Source organism: Alligator sinensis, unplaced genomic scaffold (assembly GCF_000455745.1).
Source record: "Alligator sinensis unplaced genomic scaffold, ASM45574v1 scaffold832_4, whole genome shotgun sequence".
Lineage (NCBI taxonomy): Eukaryota > Metazoa > Chordata > Crocodylia > Alligatoridae > Alligator > Alligator sinensis.
In genome coordinates, this window is record NW_005842329.1 from 630,198 (window position 1) to 645,935 (window position 15,738).

Genomic DNA, 15,738 nt, shown 5'->3' on the forward strand with positions numbered 1-15,738 from the left:
CCCCCCCCTTTTCCCCTCTGCTTTCCCCCCAAATGTCTGTACGTAGCTTCAGAAGAGAATAATCTGACCGGATGTCAGAGTCTGGAGATGTATTTTTTCCGATGACTGATTTTGCCCTCAGAAAAACTGTGATGCTTGCTGTGCCCAGTGGAAGCAGCAAGCTGGTCCAGCACATCAGGCAGAAGGAGCATCAGAGCCCTAGAGTGCACGGCAGCTGCGGTGGCTTCTACTGCCACCCAGACTGACTCGCTGCTCTTGCCGGGCACAATGAGTGCCACAGCCCTGGAGTGCCTGGCGGCCTTGGTACCTCCCATGTGGTCCTCCTCGACAGCCAGCAACCCCTGCTAGCCACAGGAGCCCCAGCCCATGTGCGCATTGAGTCCTGGCATCACCTGGGGTTGCTGGGGATGCTTGAACCAGCTTTTGTTCCTCAGACTGAAAAGGGCTCAGATTTAGTGGGCTCCTAATCCTGCCCCTAGCTCCTATTCTTGCCCCTGCTCACCAAGCCTCTAGTGGCAAATCACAGGTATGCAGGTGAAGGACAGTCAGAGGTGGTTTTTTGCCTTAAGGTGTGATTGTTGCACTAAGCCAAACAACGCTAAGCTGATTTACATTTGTGTGGCTTACAGTGTAAGGTGTAACAAGGCCCTTAGCTTGCCTATACACATGCTCAGAGGTGGAGTGGGGGGCATTTTAATTAGAATGGTTCCCAGGCAGCCACTGTAATTAAAACAGCTCACCATCATGTGTATTAAGCCACATTTCAAAATGGTCGTGGGGGTGCTTTAACTAAAGCTCATTCAATGAAGTTTAGTTAAAGTGCCCCCAGGGCCATTTTGAAGCGGGGGGGGATGTTAATACATGCGATGGTGAGGCAACTCATTCCTGTTCTAATTAGAACACAAATGCATACGTCTATAGGCAGCCCTAGATGTTATCGTAATAGATTTGACCCTTCGTTCTCTGCCTCTGGTTCAACTAAGTGAGGAATTTCCTGAGTTCAGGCTCCTAGAAGACATTATTTTGCCAGCCCCTACAGCAAAACATAGGTGCTCATAATTCTCTGACTTCATTTCCTTTCTGAACATAACTTATGCTTGTGGACAACGAGATTGCGTAGCTCTGTGTTTCACCTAATCAGCTGATCTTTCACGTATCAGTGTTTTATGCCACCCTTCTGCCTTCAGTTATTCAATCTCATTAACACATTTTATGAATTAGGTGGCCTCTATGTTGTTCCTTAGGACTTGGAGCCAGGTACCTCTTTATCAAAGAACTTTGTTTCTAGAACCTTTCCAAGTTTGTATCAGCTGTGCTGACCAAGTACAGTGGGATTACAAGCTCTGCTGCCCCCTAAATCAAATCACACATGCCCGAAGTCCAGGATAAGTAAAATTCAATCATGCACCCCAGACAGGTTTTTTGAATGTAAAAATGTTATGGTTTAAAGTCTGTCATCTTTTGGCTATATTACAAGGTCATTGTCAAGGAAGAAGCCAATATTCAAAATTGCGCTCTGCACTCACTTTTACTTGTGGAGTATCCTGTTATACACTGCTTCAGAACTGTTTTTATATATAAGCTATTTAAGCTTATGTAAGCTTATAAACAGAATATTTAGAGCGAACTTTTTTATTTTTCTGTCCGTCAGAGATCTGAAGTCTCCAAGAGGTAGCCTGTGTTATGCTGGGGGTCTCTGACAAAGGAGGATTGCACACATCTGCAGTAAAAGAGAGTAGAGTCCATCAGACATTGGGTAGTGGTTGCAGTAGCACAGCTGGACCTTCTCTTTCAGTTATTTGCTTTTTTTTTTAGACTAGGAGGCAGGCAACAACAGGTTGTATTAACACCTATGCTGAGAGAGCTTCCCCAGCATATCTTACTCAGGTGTGCAGTGTAAGGTCACCCCTGCTGTTTCCGGGTGTCCACTGTGGCTGTATATGTTTCTTTTACCCTGAATTTAAATTTGTGCAGTGTCCTATACATGCTGTAATGTCATAAGGCCATTGAGCATCTTGAAATCAATCCAGAAAATGGCTCCATGCATATTAAGTAGTGGTTATGCCTGAATATATTGCAACTGTGCTCAATCAACAGTATGCATGGGCTTCTCCCTAGTCCTGGGTGGAATTTAGGGTGATGCTTTTGGCCTAGAAATGGTGACTTTTGCCTACCACAAATACTGCCTGTTTCCCCATGTGATACTGCAAAAGTTCTGATGATCATAAAAACATTAGCTAACACTCCTTGTATTAAAAGAAGAGGAAGCGGCTTAGCAGGCACTTTCTATGAGGAGACCTATACCTTGAAAGTTACTACTCCCCTTTAATCACAAAGAAACTGGGTTCCTTGGCATTTAGGGCATGTAGCAAAACTAATCTATTTGTCTTAGTTTTTTACTGAACTGATGGATTAAGGGGGGCTATGGGATGGTTTGGAAAAGTGGATAATTTATATTATGAGGCATTACATAGGTAATAGATTTTGAGAAAGATGTAAATGATTGTAGGAAGAACTGGAAATCATTTATCAGTGTCTTGTCCTTTTTATTTATACAAGGACTTTAATCATGGATAGCCTAATCAAAAACAAATAAGTATATCACAACCCGCAGTGGCTGGTTACATTATCGTTTGAGTATTTCATGTTGTAAAAAGACCCTCTTGTTACAGTTTTCTGAGATTCTGTCTTATGTTGTTATTATGTGGCATGCTTAATTCTAGATATCTAAGTTAAAACAGGACTGTCCAACTTCCAAGCAGCTGGAGGCCACACACTTGACAGGCGGCAGCAGTGGGGACTGCCTGCCCTGCAGACCACATCAGGGCAAGCCAACCCCTCAACCCTGCCTCTCCCTGGACACACACCCCACAGATGCACCTTCCCACTGCCACACTGTGTACCCATGATCCCACCCCCCAGTGCACCACATAGCAGCAAACCCCCTTTTGCCCCCGCTGTACTGCATGCCTGTGACCCATTCCCTCACCCTGCTGCCCTGTGCACCTGCAACCACCCCCTCGCACCTTGAACCCCAGGTTCACCCTCACCTCCCCATGCTGCTGCATTGCCCAGCACTCTGGAGTGGGGGCAGGGAGCAGTAGTTAGAGGAAGGAGGGGGAGCCCAGAGACTCCTCCTGTTGTTGCAGCCAGAGCGATGGGAGAGCAGTGACCAGGCAGGAGCTTGGTGAGGGAGGGTTGTAAATTAACCCCTTGGAGGCCACAGACTGCCAGTTGGACAGACCTGGGTTGGGTTAAAATACAGTATACATCAGAAATACATTTTGATTTCAGGCATGACTTTTTTTTCTGGGACGTCTTCAGTTATTCAGGGAATGTTTGACCCTGTTCTCTCCATTCTTACTTTCTTTTCAGGGTGATGAAATGAAGAAGATAGGTATTCAGCCTATACCCATGATGGACAGAGACAAGAAGGATGAAGTCCCTCAGGGCCAAGTATGAATTACCTGCCTGAAATGAAATGTTTCTTAATGTCCTGCAGAATGTACATACTTAATATTTTGGTAGAAGTTATGATATATAATTTTTTAGAGAGATGTGATATTTTTATGACTGTTAGGACTTTTATCATGCTGACAGTCGTGCTTTGCATGAAAAGTATAGCACTTTCCTCCTCACAGACATGACTGGAAGGACAAGAGCACACTATTTCATGATTTCACATATTTTATGTCACTGTTTTACTACTTGTAGTTAGGGCTGAATTTGTGAATGACTTATAAGAAGAATACCTAGTTGGTGAAATCACAAACCTGATTTGTACAAGAAATGTAGCAATCATCTTCTGGTTAAATTTTGCTAGTGTAGTACCTCTCGGTATTCTTGTACTCAGAATACTGTTATTTGGGATTTACTATCATTCTTTTATAGTCTTCCTCCTATTGATAATGTCCTAGAGTAATACAAAGTCTGCAAAGTTGCAGCTTCTGAAAAATTCTAGTTTCTTGGTTGGATAATTGGTGCTTTGTATATTCTTACTTGAATAAGGAACATAAGCATTCTTTTCTTCCATACACCTGGTTTATTTTATAAGTAAATAATGAAGAAATATTTAAAGAAAAAAATACCTCAAAATCTGGAAGGTGGAAGACCAATTTGGGGTAGGAATGAATTGTTGAAAAGATAAATATCACTAACTTTTTTTAAAGAAAAATATAAAATGAATGGATGGAGAGAGAGTGATAAATGTAATATATCTGGAAAATTATCAAGTATTTAATATCTGATGAAACTAACTCATAAATTAATTCATAGGTAGTTTGAAGTCTGTCTTAAATATTTTTCCCTTAAAAAAAAGGAACAGGATAACAGCAAAGGATTGAATTAGGGATAGGTGTCTAGTAAGTCAATAGGATGTCTTAAATTGGAACTTTATAGTTTATCTTAGAACCCAGTTTGTAGTTTCTTGTATGTGCTAGGTGCTTCAGAGTTGAAGATGCATCTCAATTTATCTTGGAGGGAAGGAACAGTACATTTAATCAGGTAAAGGACTAAGAATCAGGATACCTGGGCTCAAATCCTGATTTTAACTATTGACTCACTCTAAGACCTTTAACAAACTTCTCAACATTTCTGAGACTCACTGTAAAATTAGGTAAATTCTATAAATTCATTCATTCTATTCTATATCTGGACTTCCAAAAAAGCCTTTGGCAAGGTCCCCCATCAAAGACTCTTAATGACGTTAGATAGTCATAGCAGGTCTACTCAAGGATTTGAAATTGTCTTAAGGATAGAAAACAAAGAGTAAGTATAAATGGTCAGTTTTGGGGATGGAAAGAAGTAAACAGCAGGGCACCCAAATGGATCTGTGATTTTAAATGATATGAAATGTTAGGCTGATGCATCTATGTTAGAATTTTAAATAACTACAGATACTGGATTTGGAAATTCAAAACCTGGGTTACTGAATGAGCTGTCCAGGGTATAGGTATAGGAGCAGATTTCAAAGGGCCTGTAATACGCACCTATAAAATAACTTACGTCCTGCTGTATCCTGAGCTAGCACAATTATCTGACTTGCTCATTAAACTTGGCTTTACACACACAAATTTGAACAGCTGAAAAAAATCAAGGATCCAGCCATTTGCATATCAAAACTAGCCAGCTGCCTGAAGCATTTTATATTTGTATATACACATCCCATGCATACACCCACATATATATGAGGTACTTGCTTATTTTTAGCGGCCCTTTGAAAAATTTGATTTTAAGCGTGTAAATATCACCGGGCATTATATTTACTGTAAAAGAGTATAGTATTGGAGGCAAAGTGAAAAATGTAACAAAATGTGAAAAATGTTGCAAGAAGGTTTTATAATAGATTAATAATTTAGAAGACAACTGTAAATGGAGATTTCAATTTCCTATTAACATATTTATCATCCTTCTCCTAATTTCATGACTGACAAAGAAACAGCAATGACTTCATAAAATTCTTACGTTTATTATGAGGCCATTAACCAAAGAGAAAACTGGAGCAATTTTCCTGTATTTGTTGTTAAATTTTCCATATATTTTGGTTGGTTTAGACATCTTGAGAGGTACACCATAGTAAATTATATCTACTCTACCTAACATTTGTATAGAGTTTTTGATGGGGTGAAAGATCGTTCACCCCAGTATATTTCTGTTTAAAACTTAATGTTATTTTCTCTCTAAATTCAGCTATAATTATTGCCAGTCTCTTTCTGCCATGCTCTCTCTGTGTTCTGCCCATTACCATTTGTATTTCTAGTAGAAAAGTAAGTAAAGAAATTACAGAAAAGAGACTCTCAAAATATCTATTTTTAGTTGCGTTATTTCTCATGTATTACAGCAGTGTTCTGGCAAAGTGGTAAGATTTTACAGTGTTACAGTTCTATAAAAGTAGCCTTAGCTAATAATTTGCCACAGTTCTGTAAAAGCCAATGAAAGTTAATGTCAGTGCTTCTAAGGTAAAACAAAAGGAACTCGGGAGCCTATACTGGTATAAAGATCTATAATGTGGCTTTAAAACCTTAATCAGCCAATAATGACACTTAGAAGTATCCTTTTGGGGACAGAAGGATTTGGAAATGTTTTCTGTTTTAGTTCCCTTAGTATAACAATAATGTGCAATACCTCTCCCTTCCTCGCATTCAAATACTTTGCCCAGTCTTCATCCCTTGCAGAAAGTACTCATTGCAGTTCCCTGACCAGTGACAATTTCTGCTCTGAGGACTGGAATCCTTCGTTTTTTTTTCCCTTCCCTTGAGCAGTGAATCCATAGTCACTGCAACACAAGCCCTATACTTGGGTTCTGCTTCTTGGTCCATTGGCCAGCAAATAGCTAAGCACTGGGTGCAGGAAGAATCAAGGCTCTTGCTCAAGATGCCATTCACATTCCTCTGTATAGGATTTATTCATTTGTGCAAACGTACATTTTGAGGATCTATATAGAAGATCCATGATCACCAAAATGTTGTAGTTAACTAGAAAGACCAGTGCACATGCTCCAGAGTATTGGAACATTTCTCAGAAATCTAATTTTCAGTTATATGTGTAGTCTTACTCAGCTACAACTGAAACAAAGTGATTTGCTTTTAAAAAAAAATTACTCTGGGCAAGTTAAAAAAAAAAAACAGTTTCAAAGCTAGTTATGGCTTTACCATGATATTCATTAATGTCTGAAAAAGTGCAAAGAAACATTTTCTAAAACACCTAAGTGTTTTAGGAGTTTTAGCTCTGTTTTCTAAAAATGCCTTTGGAAAAGTGTCATTTCAAAAGTACCTTTGTCTGTGTTGCACTTCTGTTGCATTTAAACTAACTAGCTCAGATTCCACTTGTCGTTTAGTGACAACAACGTGGGATGCCTGCTTTAACATGGCATTAGAAAATGTTGAAGCCGAGTTGATTAATCTAATCAGTCAAGCAATTAATTAATCTAATTAGAATTCTTCAGCAGCCTTACCATCATGTGTATTCAGCATCCCTCCATTTTGAAATAGCGTTATTAAAGGTCATCAAACCAGCTTTAGTTAAAGTGCCCCACCACCATTTTGAAGTGCACAATGATGAATGAATGCACGAGACACTGTGGGCATTTTAATTAGAGCTGCTCCTGCAGGTCACTCAAATTAAAACGCATCCCCCTCCATCCCAGAACACAGGCCCATAGCGCTTAATTTACTTACTTCTTAGGTTGATTTTGCAGCTGGTGCTGAGCTTCATGCCACTGTAGCTAAACAAGTAGCAGTACCAGCTCAGGTATGCCTTCATTACAGTGCTGTCACTGCTGTGATATCAGCATAGACATGCAGGTCTCTGTGAAAGTCAATAGAAGAACATTTCTAAACACTCAGATAATTTTTGGCACTTTGATTTGGGCTGTTAAGTCACTATAATATGTTGCATGTACATTGGTTTGTAAAACAGAATTAAGGAAGTTTTTTAATCCAGCTCCAGTCAACCTTAAAACAGGGACGTATGTTTGGATGCATGCAATGTAAAGTGCCAGTTTGAGGAGCCCATGTCCGGAGCAAATAAAATAAAACTTAAGATGCCTACAAAGTGCATTTGTTTTGGTCAGAAATGAAGAGTCTCCCAAAGATTTTCCATGAATTGGCTTTTAATTACATTTTGGCATAGTTTGTCCAGTCTGATATGTATTTTGCCTAAAATAAAAATGCTCTTATTTCCAGGGCTGAAAAGAAAGTATTTTAAATACTGTGGTTCCAGTGATATTGATCTATACACTGTGCAGAGAAATCTCCTTTAGAATTGCATTGAAATCAGTTAAGTTAAAATTGGGCTGAATTTGGCCCCTCCTCACTGCCTGTGTTTGTGAAACTTCTGATTGTTGCTAACACTAAGTTCAGCTATGGCATTGGTAGCTACAGTAAGAGCCATAGTATAAATGAGCCATTGAAAAGGGAAGCATTCCAGAAATTCCTTGAAGACCCCTACGGACTTAATTATTACTACTGACTTTACACTGAGGGTACTTGAAAACTACAGTGGTATACAGAAGTACAGATCCCCGTGGTAAATACTAAGTAAATAAATGTAGTAGACAAATTAGGGGCATATTTCCTATTAATTTTCAGTGTCATAATTTGGCTCCATTCAACATTTTTCCTGTTTTTCACAGATTGGGTTCTATAATGCGGTAGCCATCCCATGTTACACCACTCTCACACAGATCTTCCCTCCTACTGGGCCACTACTACGAGCCTGCAGGTGAGTTGCAGCATCTGTTTTTGCACAGCCTACATCTTGCCCGAGAGACTGCATACACACTGTGCATATGCCTGGAAATAAAGGCACCAAATTTCAAATATCGCATGCAGACAAACATAAATATTCTTCTCATGCAAATGTTTTCATCTCTCCAGAGTAACTGGTAGCTAGGGTAAGCTAACAAATGTCCACAGAGGCAGCTCATTAAAATGTGTTTGAAGAGAAAAGTACCTGAGGTAAACAGGTTCAGTGATTACATGTCCCTAGTTAATGACTTCCATCTAGCCCAGTGCAACTCGGGTTCACTCTGGCTACTTCTGCTTTACTCTCACAGTGCTGGCTGGAAAACAAGAATTCTGCTTCTCAAAATTTGTTGAAGTTTTGGCATTTGATTTTGTTCTGCGATAGGACAAAACGAGACCTTTCAAAACCTTCTATGTAAAAGCAGGGAGAAAGAAGAATTACCCAATAGTCAATAATATGATAATAAGTGTACTCATTTGGGATGCAGAAGATACAGATTCAGCTCCCTAGTTTGATTCAGGCAGAATTTGTTTCTATGTCTTCCCCAGCCAAAACAAGTTCCTTGTTGAGTGTTCTGGGGTGGTTATGTTTTTTGTGCATTTGCTTCCTCTCTCATTTTGACCAGAAAGACCATCCTGGACCCAAGAAGCCTTTCCCACCAAAAGTTTCATTGAAACCAATACATTTCCACACAAGATTTTGGGTCCAGTGAGTTGGCACTCTCCACCAACAACAAAGAAAAACATTTAAAAAAAATATTCCAACCAGATATATTCATGACACCAAAGAATTAATGTGTTTTTTTTCTACACTTCTGCTGTCACCTCATCTTTCTTGTATTCTTTTTCTGCCTGTTAGGTCCCTGAATCTAGCTAAACAGGAGTTTCTTCCTCTTATATAATAGACCAGCACGTAAGCTGTCCTCATTTTCCAGGTCTTTAAACCACTAGGATTTTCTCTTCTGGTTACAAGGGCTCTATAAAGTAACAAAAATAAATCCACTTTATACAGGTTCTTTGTGAGATTACGCATTTTGCTACTACTGTGGACCTGGTTGTAATAGGGCTACCCCTGACACTCGGCACTTAATCACTAATGTGTTCTAGCATGCACTCTCTTGCTCGCTTTCACTCCCTCTCGTGCTCTCTCTGCCTCCACAGAACTTTGCAGACAGAAGTGACAGTTTTTAACCTATCTGACAATACAAAGTGGTCTATAGCCATGACCAAACACAAGTGCATGGCTACAGACTGCTTCAAAAATGGCTGATCAGGTGAACATCTGAACCCTTGTTGCATGAGGGGGTCAGATGAAGATGTTCCAAAACAGCATCATCTGTAACTTGTGCCTGCGTTGCCTCCCAGCACCCGAGCTGGTTTCAGCATGTTTTTTTCAGTGCTGACTGGGGAACCCTTAAAACGAGCTCCCTCTCCTCCCTTTTCCCCCTCCCATTCTGAAAACAGACACAGGCTGGGAGGAAGGAGGGGCCATTTCTAGGGGAAACAGACTGGAGCCAGCAGCTAGATTCCCCGTCCCCTGGAACCAACATTGAACTTCTGTTTGATTCAGGGGATCGTTAGACTCAGACCACTTCCTGAAAAACATTCTCAGTTAAAAGGGGAGCTGCACTTCTGTCTGCACCTTCTTATTCTCAGTCTTTCCAGGCTAATCTGTTCTCATTCTATTTCTTCCTACCTGCTTCTGGAACCGGCAAGCATAATGAGGCATCACTCCTTCTGTCTTATCTCCTCTAACTCCTAAGAAATCTGGCCTCTCTTCGTTCTCACCTTTTATGCATATCCATGTGAGATCATCAGTGACCCAGATGTAATTCTGGGACTCGGCCCTACTTGTGCCTGTTCCAGATGGTCCTATCTCCTTAAACGTAGTTTTTATTATTGTGCTGAGTTTCTCTCAGTGGGACCTTATGTCACAATCCCTTTGCGGTTGGAAGCTTCAGACTCATTTCCTAATGCCAGAAACAAAAGGCCAGACCTTTTGGAAAATTGCTTAGCAGGTTTGTTTAAATAAAAGAAAAAATAAAGCATTGTGACTGGGCTGCCAGTTCAAATGGAGCTCAAGTCATGTGTCTCTGGAGCTGGCAGTCTGACAACTTTATAGATTCAATAAGACAATATACTTTCAGAATGTTATTACTAAAGTGATTGTCATTAAAAATCAGCCATCTCAAGTGGTTGTCATGCTGTATTTGCAATACGGCAGTACTTACAGCCATGTGCAAGATCCCACATCCAAGAGAGAAAGCATGCAAGTTATATTACCCAAATAGAGGACTGTACCCTGGAAAATAGTGATTCAGAAATTGATTTTGGGGTCTTGGCTAATAATTAGCTGAAAACAGACTCTTAATACAGTGCCATAGCCAAGAAAGTTGATGTGACCCTTGCAAGTAGAGGCAGAGAGAGGAATATCAAACACGAGTAGGGATGTGATATTATTTTCCTATATGGAATTAGTTAAACCATTACTAGAATATGAATACTGCTTTATAGAGTCCACATTTAATAAAGGATGCTACAAACTGTAAACTTTAGAAAAGAGCTAAAAGAATGATTTGAGGTCCAGAAAACCTGCCGTGTAATGAAAGACTAAAGAAACTTGGTGATTTAGTTATCCAAGAGTAGTAAGAGGTTAGCTGATCATAGATTAGTCTTATAACGACCATATTTACCCAACCCAAGATTTCTTTGAATTTTAGACAACTGCCCCCTGCCCCCAATAATTAGATTATTTACATAGAATATTCTAACTTTATTCTAATTAATTTCCTTGTATATAACCTAATTACTGGAGAGTCGTCTCAAATTTGTTCCTCCCATCATTGCAACAGGGAAAGCAGTGAGAGGGGTGCAATTGGCAGGGGCTGGATTTGGGGTGCAAGTGAAATAAGAAATACTACTTACTGAGTCAGACCATAGGTCCATCTTGCCCCAGTATCTTGTCACACAGTGGCAGAGAGTGGATACTGAAAGAGAGAGCAAACAGGTATGACCAAGGTTTTCTCATGGCTCTTGTATTATGAGAGAGAGAGAGAGTAAATGATAAATCTCTGTTTACTTTCTCTTCATTTAATATTTTGTAAACCCTTATCTTGCCCCCTCCCCCACAAGCATCTCTTTTCTAAACTGAATAGGCCTAGCCTCTTCCAATCTCTCCTCACATGGAAGCCATTCTGTACCACTGATCATCCTTGTTGCCTTTCTCTGAACTTCCTTTAGTTCTTGAGGTGTGGGACCCAAATTGGGCACAGTATTCAAAGTGCCCAATTGGCTATTGGTAGGGCCATGGCTCAGGCCCTGGCCCTACCAGGCAGCAGCAGCACTGGTAGTTCTGGCCCTAGCCCTAGCCCTGGCCAGGAAACAGAGTGGTGGCTGCAGCTTTGGCCCCAGTCCAGGGTAGTCGGCAACTGCAGCTCCAGCTGTGGCCTTAGGCCTGGGTTAGGGCCAGAACTGGAGCTGCACCCGCTGCCCTGCCCCAGGCTGGTACTCAAATCCAGGCAAGGCTTTTTCCCCCCTCATGTTGAATGGGCAGGGGCGTGGGGGGACTTGTCTTGGATTCAAGTAAATATGGGAATTGCATAGTGAGTAGATTTCTGATAGTACATTCTAATAGTGAACTTTGTCACTTGGAGAATTTAAATTAAGACTTCATCTATTTCTATTCTAGGATTATTTCGTGCAGAAAATTACTAAGTGAAATAGTATGTGGTATGTAAGGAATAAATGTTACACCTTAATGGTATTCACTTTTGGCCTTAAAATCCCTGAAAATATTAAGTTCCTTACATGAGAAGAAGAAATAATTATCTCAGTCTGTGCTATGCAGATTATTCACTAGTGCATATTGCTAATAGTGATGGTTACATACATAACATTGATTAAATTGTAACATTTAATAGCTCCCTCATTTCACAATACTGCAGTGTATTTTCAGCAAAATAGTATGAAAATCTGGATCCAGAGTTACAACATTGGGCAAGAATGGATGTGCTCTAAACCACGTTGCTTAAAATAAGTACTTACTGATATGGAGCAGTGGTCACCAACCACTCGGAGATCTCACAGCCTCTTGGCTCCAAGATCTGAGGCTAGGGTGGGGGGCTGAGTGCCTGCACATGCATGCATGTGTGCGCCCCAGCCCAGCAGGTCAGTCCGTGGGGGAGGGAAGGGGTGGGAGCTAGATCGAGGCCCCTGCAGTGAGGGACAGTGCCACAGAGGCAGGAGCAGGGGTAAGTAGAGTGGGGCCCTGGCTGAGTAGGACTTACCTACTGGGGAGGCACACCCCCAAATAATTTTTTCTCCCTCTGCCTCGATCTGCCTTCCTCCCATTCACTCCCCACAGATTTCCCTGCTGGGTGGGAGGTGGCAGCAGCACATGGTAGATCTTGAGTTGCTTGTAAATGCCAACGGTGATCTCCCACTTAAAAAGGTTGGAGACCACTGATATAGAAAGTTTGATTATAATCCTGAAATCATATGTACACTGACAAACAAATGTTGCTTTCAGTACAGAATTCCATAGGCTGTCACCTATAAAAGCATGTGCCTTTCTGAACAATTTGTTAAGGTGCTACCCTGACCTGTTTTCTGTCTGACTTCAGACTAACACAGCTAGCTGTCCATCTCTATAAAAGTACCTGTATGCATTCCTGATTTTACCAGGTCATGAATTAGTAGTCTTACCAAAGGGCATAGCCAAGTTGGTTTTACAACCTTGCTCATAGCTTAAATATATACATGTGTACATGTAATCTGACACATTTGCGGAAAATACCTTCCCAAGAGCAATGATTAATAGATTAAACTCAAGAGTCAGAAGTCAGAAAACCCAAGTATCGGTATCACATTAGTCAAATGCCTGGTTTTGCATTTACCTTACAAATATTTATATAAACCTCATAATACTTCTGTGAAATATTTTAGCACCATTATGCCCATTTTACAGATATGGAAAATGAAACTCAGAGAGGATAAGTAACATGCATAAGCTTATACAGCATATCTTTGCCAGGACCAGAATTCCCATAAGAATGCACAGGTTTTTTGTTCCTGGCTATATTATTAGGCCATTAAAATTATGTCTTCCCCACTGCCAACAAGTTTGCTAACAATAAGTTTTCTAAAGTACTGCTAATTTTTGATGCCTCTCTTTTCTAGTGCTTAACTAGAAATGCTTTAAGTGGGGTTTCAGTGGTGGGAAACACCCACAAATTTAGTGTATGCCAGCAAAGTGCAGTGCAGAGATACCCATTTAGAGTTAGCTTGGGTACCTGAAGTAATGTAGCCACATGAGTGCAGTCCTCTGCCTGGGCTAATATACCCTATGTCTCAGTAGGGCTAATTCACACTAAAGTGGCTACATTGCTTGAGGTATCCAAGCTACCTTGTTTAGAGATCACTTGGGTATCTTTACATGGAGCTGCAATGTGCAGTGTAGATCTACCCCTGCTTGTCTGCTCATGGGGAATTAGTGGTGCCCTGCATCTCTGACGGTTAAGCATAGAACCTTGCAGAGTAAGCGCAAACATCTTTTGAAGAATTTGTTTTCTGTGAACCAGTATGTATTGTGTGAATCAACAACCGTCAGGTGACTTTGTATTGACTGTGTAGGTGTTGTCTGCCTCAGCAGCCATGCTTAATCTAAGATGCACTAGTTTTATTTCTAAAAGCTACCTTGCCTTAATCACTGATTTGGGAATAGCCCTTGTTAACTACAATCAAAACTCAGTCATCCAAGCACTGGTTAAGTTGCACTCTTTATTTCTAGGTCCCATACAGTCCCCACATTTAGACCATGGTTATACTAAATTTCTAAACTCTATATGGAGCAAATTTTAGGGTTTCCTCAAGATGGAACGGTCCCCTCACAAACTGCAGTCATCAATTGGAAGGAGCCACCAATTCTGTGATCTTGAGCTTAGGCACTGCATGAGTGAAGCTCCAGCAGCAGCAGAGCTCCTAAATTGTAACTGGGGAAGCTGAACAGTAAACTTTGAGCTCTGTGCTCAGAATAGGAGGACACTGATAAGAGATTTCATAGCTCAGTAACATGGTCCTCTCTGACTGTCAAAATTATGTGGCTTGCTCTGCAGGTTTTGAGTTTCCCCAGGGCTCATCAGATAACTAGACCTGTGCCTCATATGGCTCTAATGATGGAACTGAAGAGTACAATCTCATTTCCATTCGATGCTGTTCCAGGTGCTACATGAATTATTTTGATATCACTCTAAAACTAATAATGTATATTAGTTTCTAGAATACAGCATTTAAGATGCTATCTTCTTGAGTTCTTTGGAATGAAACACATACTGCAAATTAATACCAACAGAAACATTAACAGGGGTGTCTCTTGCAAATCAAGGGAAGCAATTCTTCTGCTCTCTTCAGCACAGGTTGGTCTTCACCTGGCAAACTGTGTCCAGTTTTGGGCCTTACACTTTAAGAAAGATGTGAACAGATTGGAAAGAGTCTAATGGAGAAAATAATTAGAGACCTGCGAAATGTAATTTAAGAGGAAAGGCTGAAAGAACTAGGTTTGTTTAGTCTGGAGAAGAGAAGATTGAGTGGGGATTCAATGGCAATCTTCAAGTACCTGATGGGTGATTACAAAGGGGATGGAGATAGACTTTTCTCTGTGACCATAGAGGATAGTTAGGGGAAGGAGCAATGGCCTCAAGCTGCAGCAGATGAAATTTAGGTTGGAACATAGGAAGAATTTTCGGACTACAAGGGTGGTCAAGCAGTGGAACAGGCTTCCAGGAGAAGTTGTGGAATCTCCATCCCTGGAAATTTTGAACAGTGGTTTAGACAGATGCTGGACTTGGATGGTTTAGTCAAGGATGATCCTGCCTTGAGGAGGTGGCTGAATAGAATGATCCCATTTGGGTCCTTCCAGCCCTACTTTCCTATGATCCTAAGAAATAGCAAGGACCTCATGTTAGTGTCAAGTTTTTTACTTGGAGAGCCTGTAGACATTTATTCCAAACACCTACGGGCCAAAAGGGGGGCACATAAAAAGTGGAAACGGAGAGATCACCAGAGAGGAGTATACCTCCTCTGCTCGTGCTTGTAGGGAGGCAGTTAGACGGGCCAAAGCTACCATGGAGCTGAGGATGGCATCCCAAGTAAAGGATAACAAGAAATTGTTTTTTAGATATATAGGGAGTAAAAGGAAGGCCCAGGGAGGAATAGGACCCCTACTAAATGGGCAGAAGCAATCAGGGGGGACAAGGCTGAACTCCTCAACGAGTTCTTTGCCTCCGTGTTCCTAAGAGAGGGGCAAGACAAGTCTCTCACTGGGATTGTAGAGAGGCAGCAGCAAGACGCCAGACTACCATGCGTAGACCCTGAGATGGTGTAGAGTCACTTGGAGGAACTGGATGCGTTTAAGTCGGCAGGCCCGGATGAGCTCCATCCGAGGGTACTGAAGGCACTGGCCGACATCATTGCAGAGCCACTGGCGGGAATATTTGAA

General features: G+C 41.1%; 1 protein-coding gene across 2 annotated transcripts in view; it reads left to right on the forward strand.

The window, feature by feature from the left end:
• Positions 1-15,738, forward strand: part of PDE10A (phosphodiesterase 10A) — a 337,773-nt gene that overhangs the window by 316,258 nt on the left and 5,777 nt on the right. Inside the window, exons 20-21 of one of the 2 annotated variants that reach the window (XM_025210028.1) lie at positions 3,376-3,456; positions 8,132-8,220. In XM_025210028.1, the coding sequence (XP_025065813.1) occupies positions 3,376-3,456; positions 8,132-8,220 (170 nt within the window). Of the gene's footprint in view, positions 1-3,375; positions 3,457-4,439; positions 4,494-8,131; positions 8,221-15,738 lie in introns of those variants that run through there. The other variant, XM_025210029.1, reaches the window with a different exon arrangement.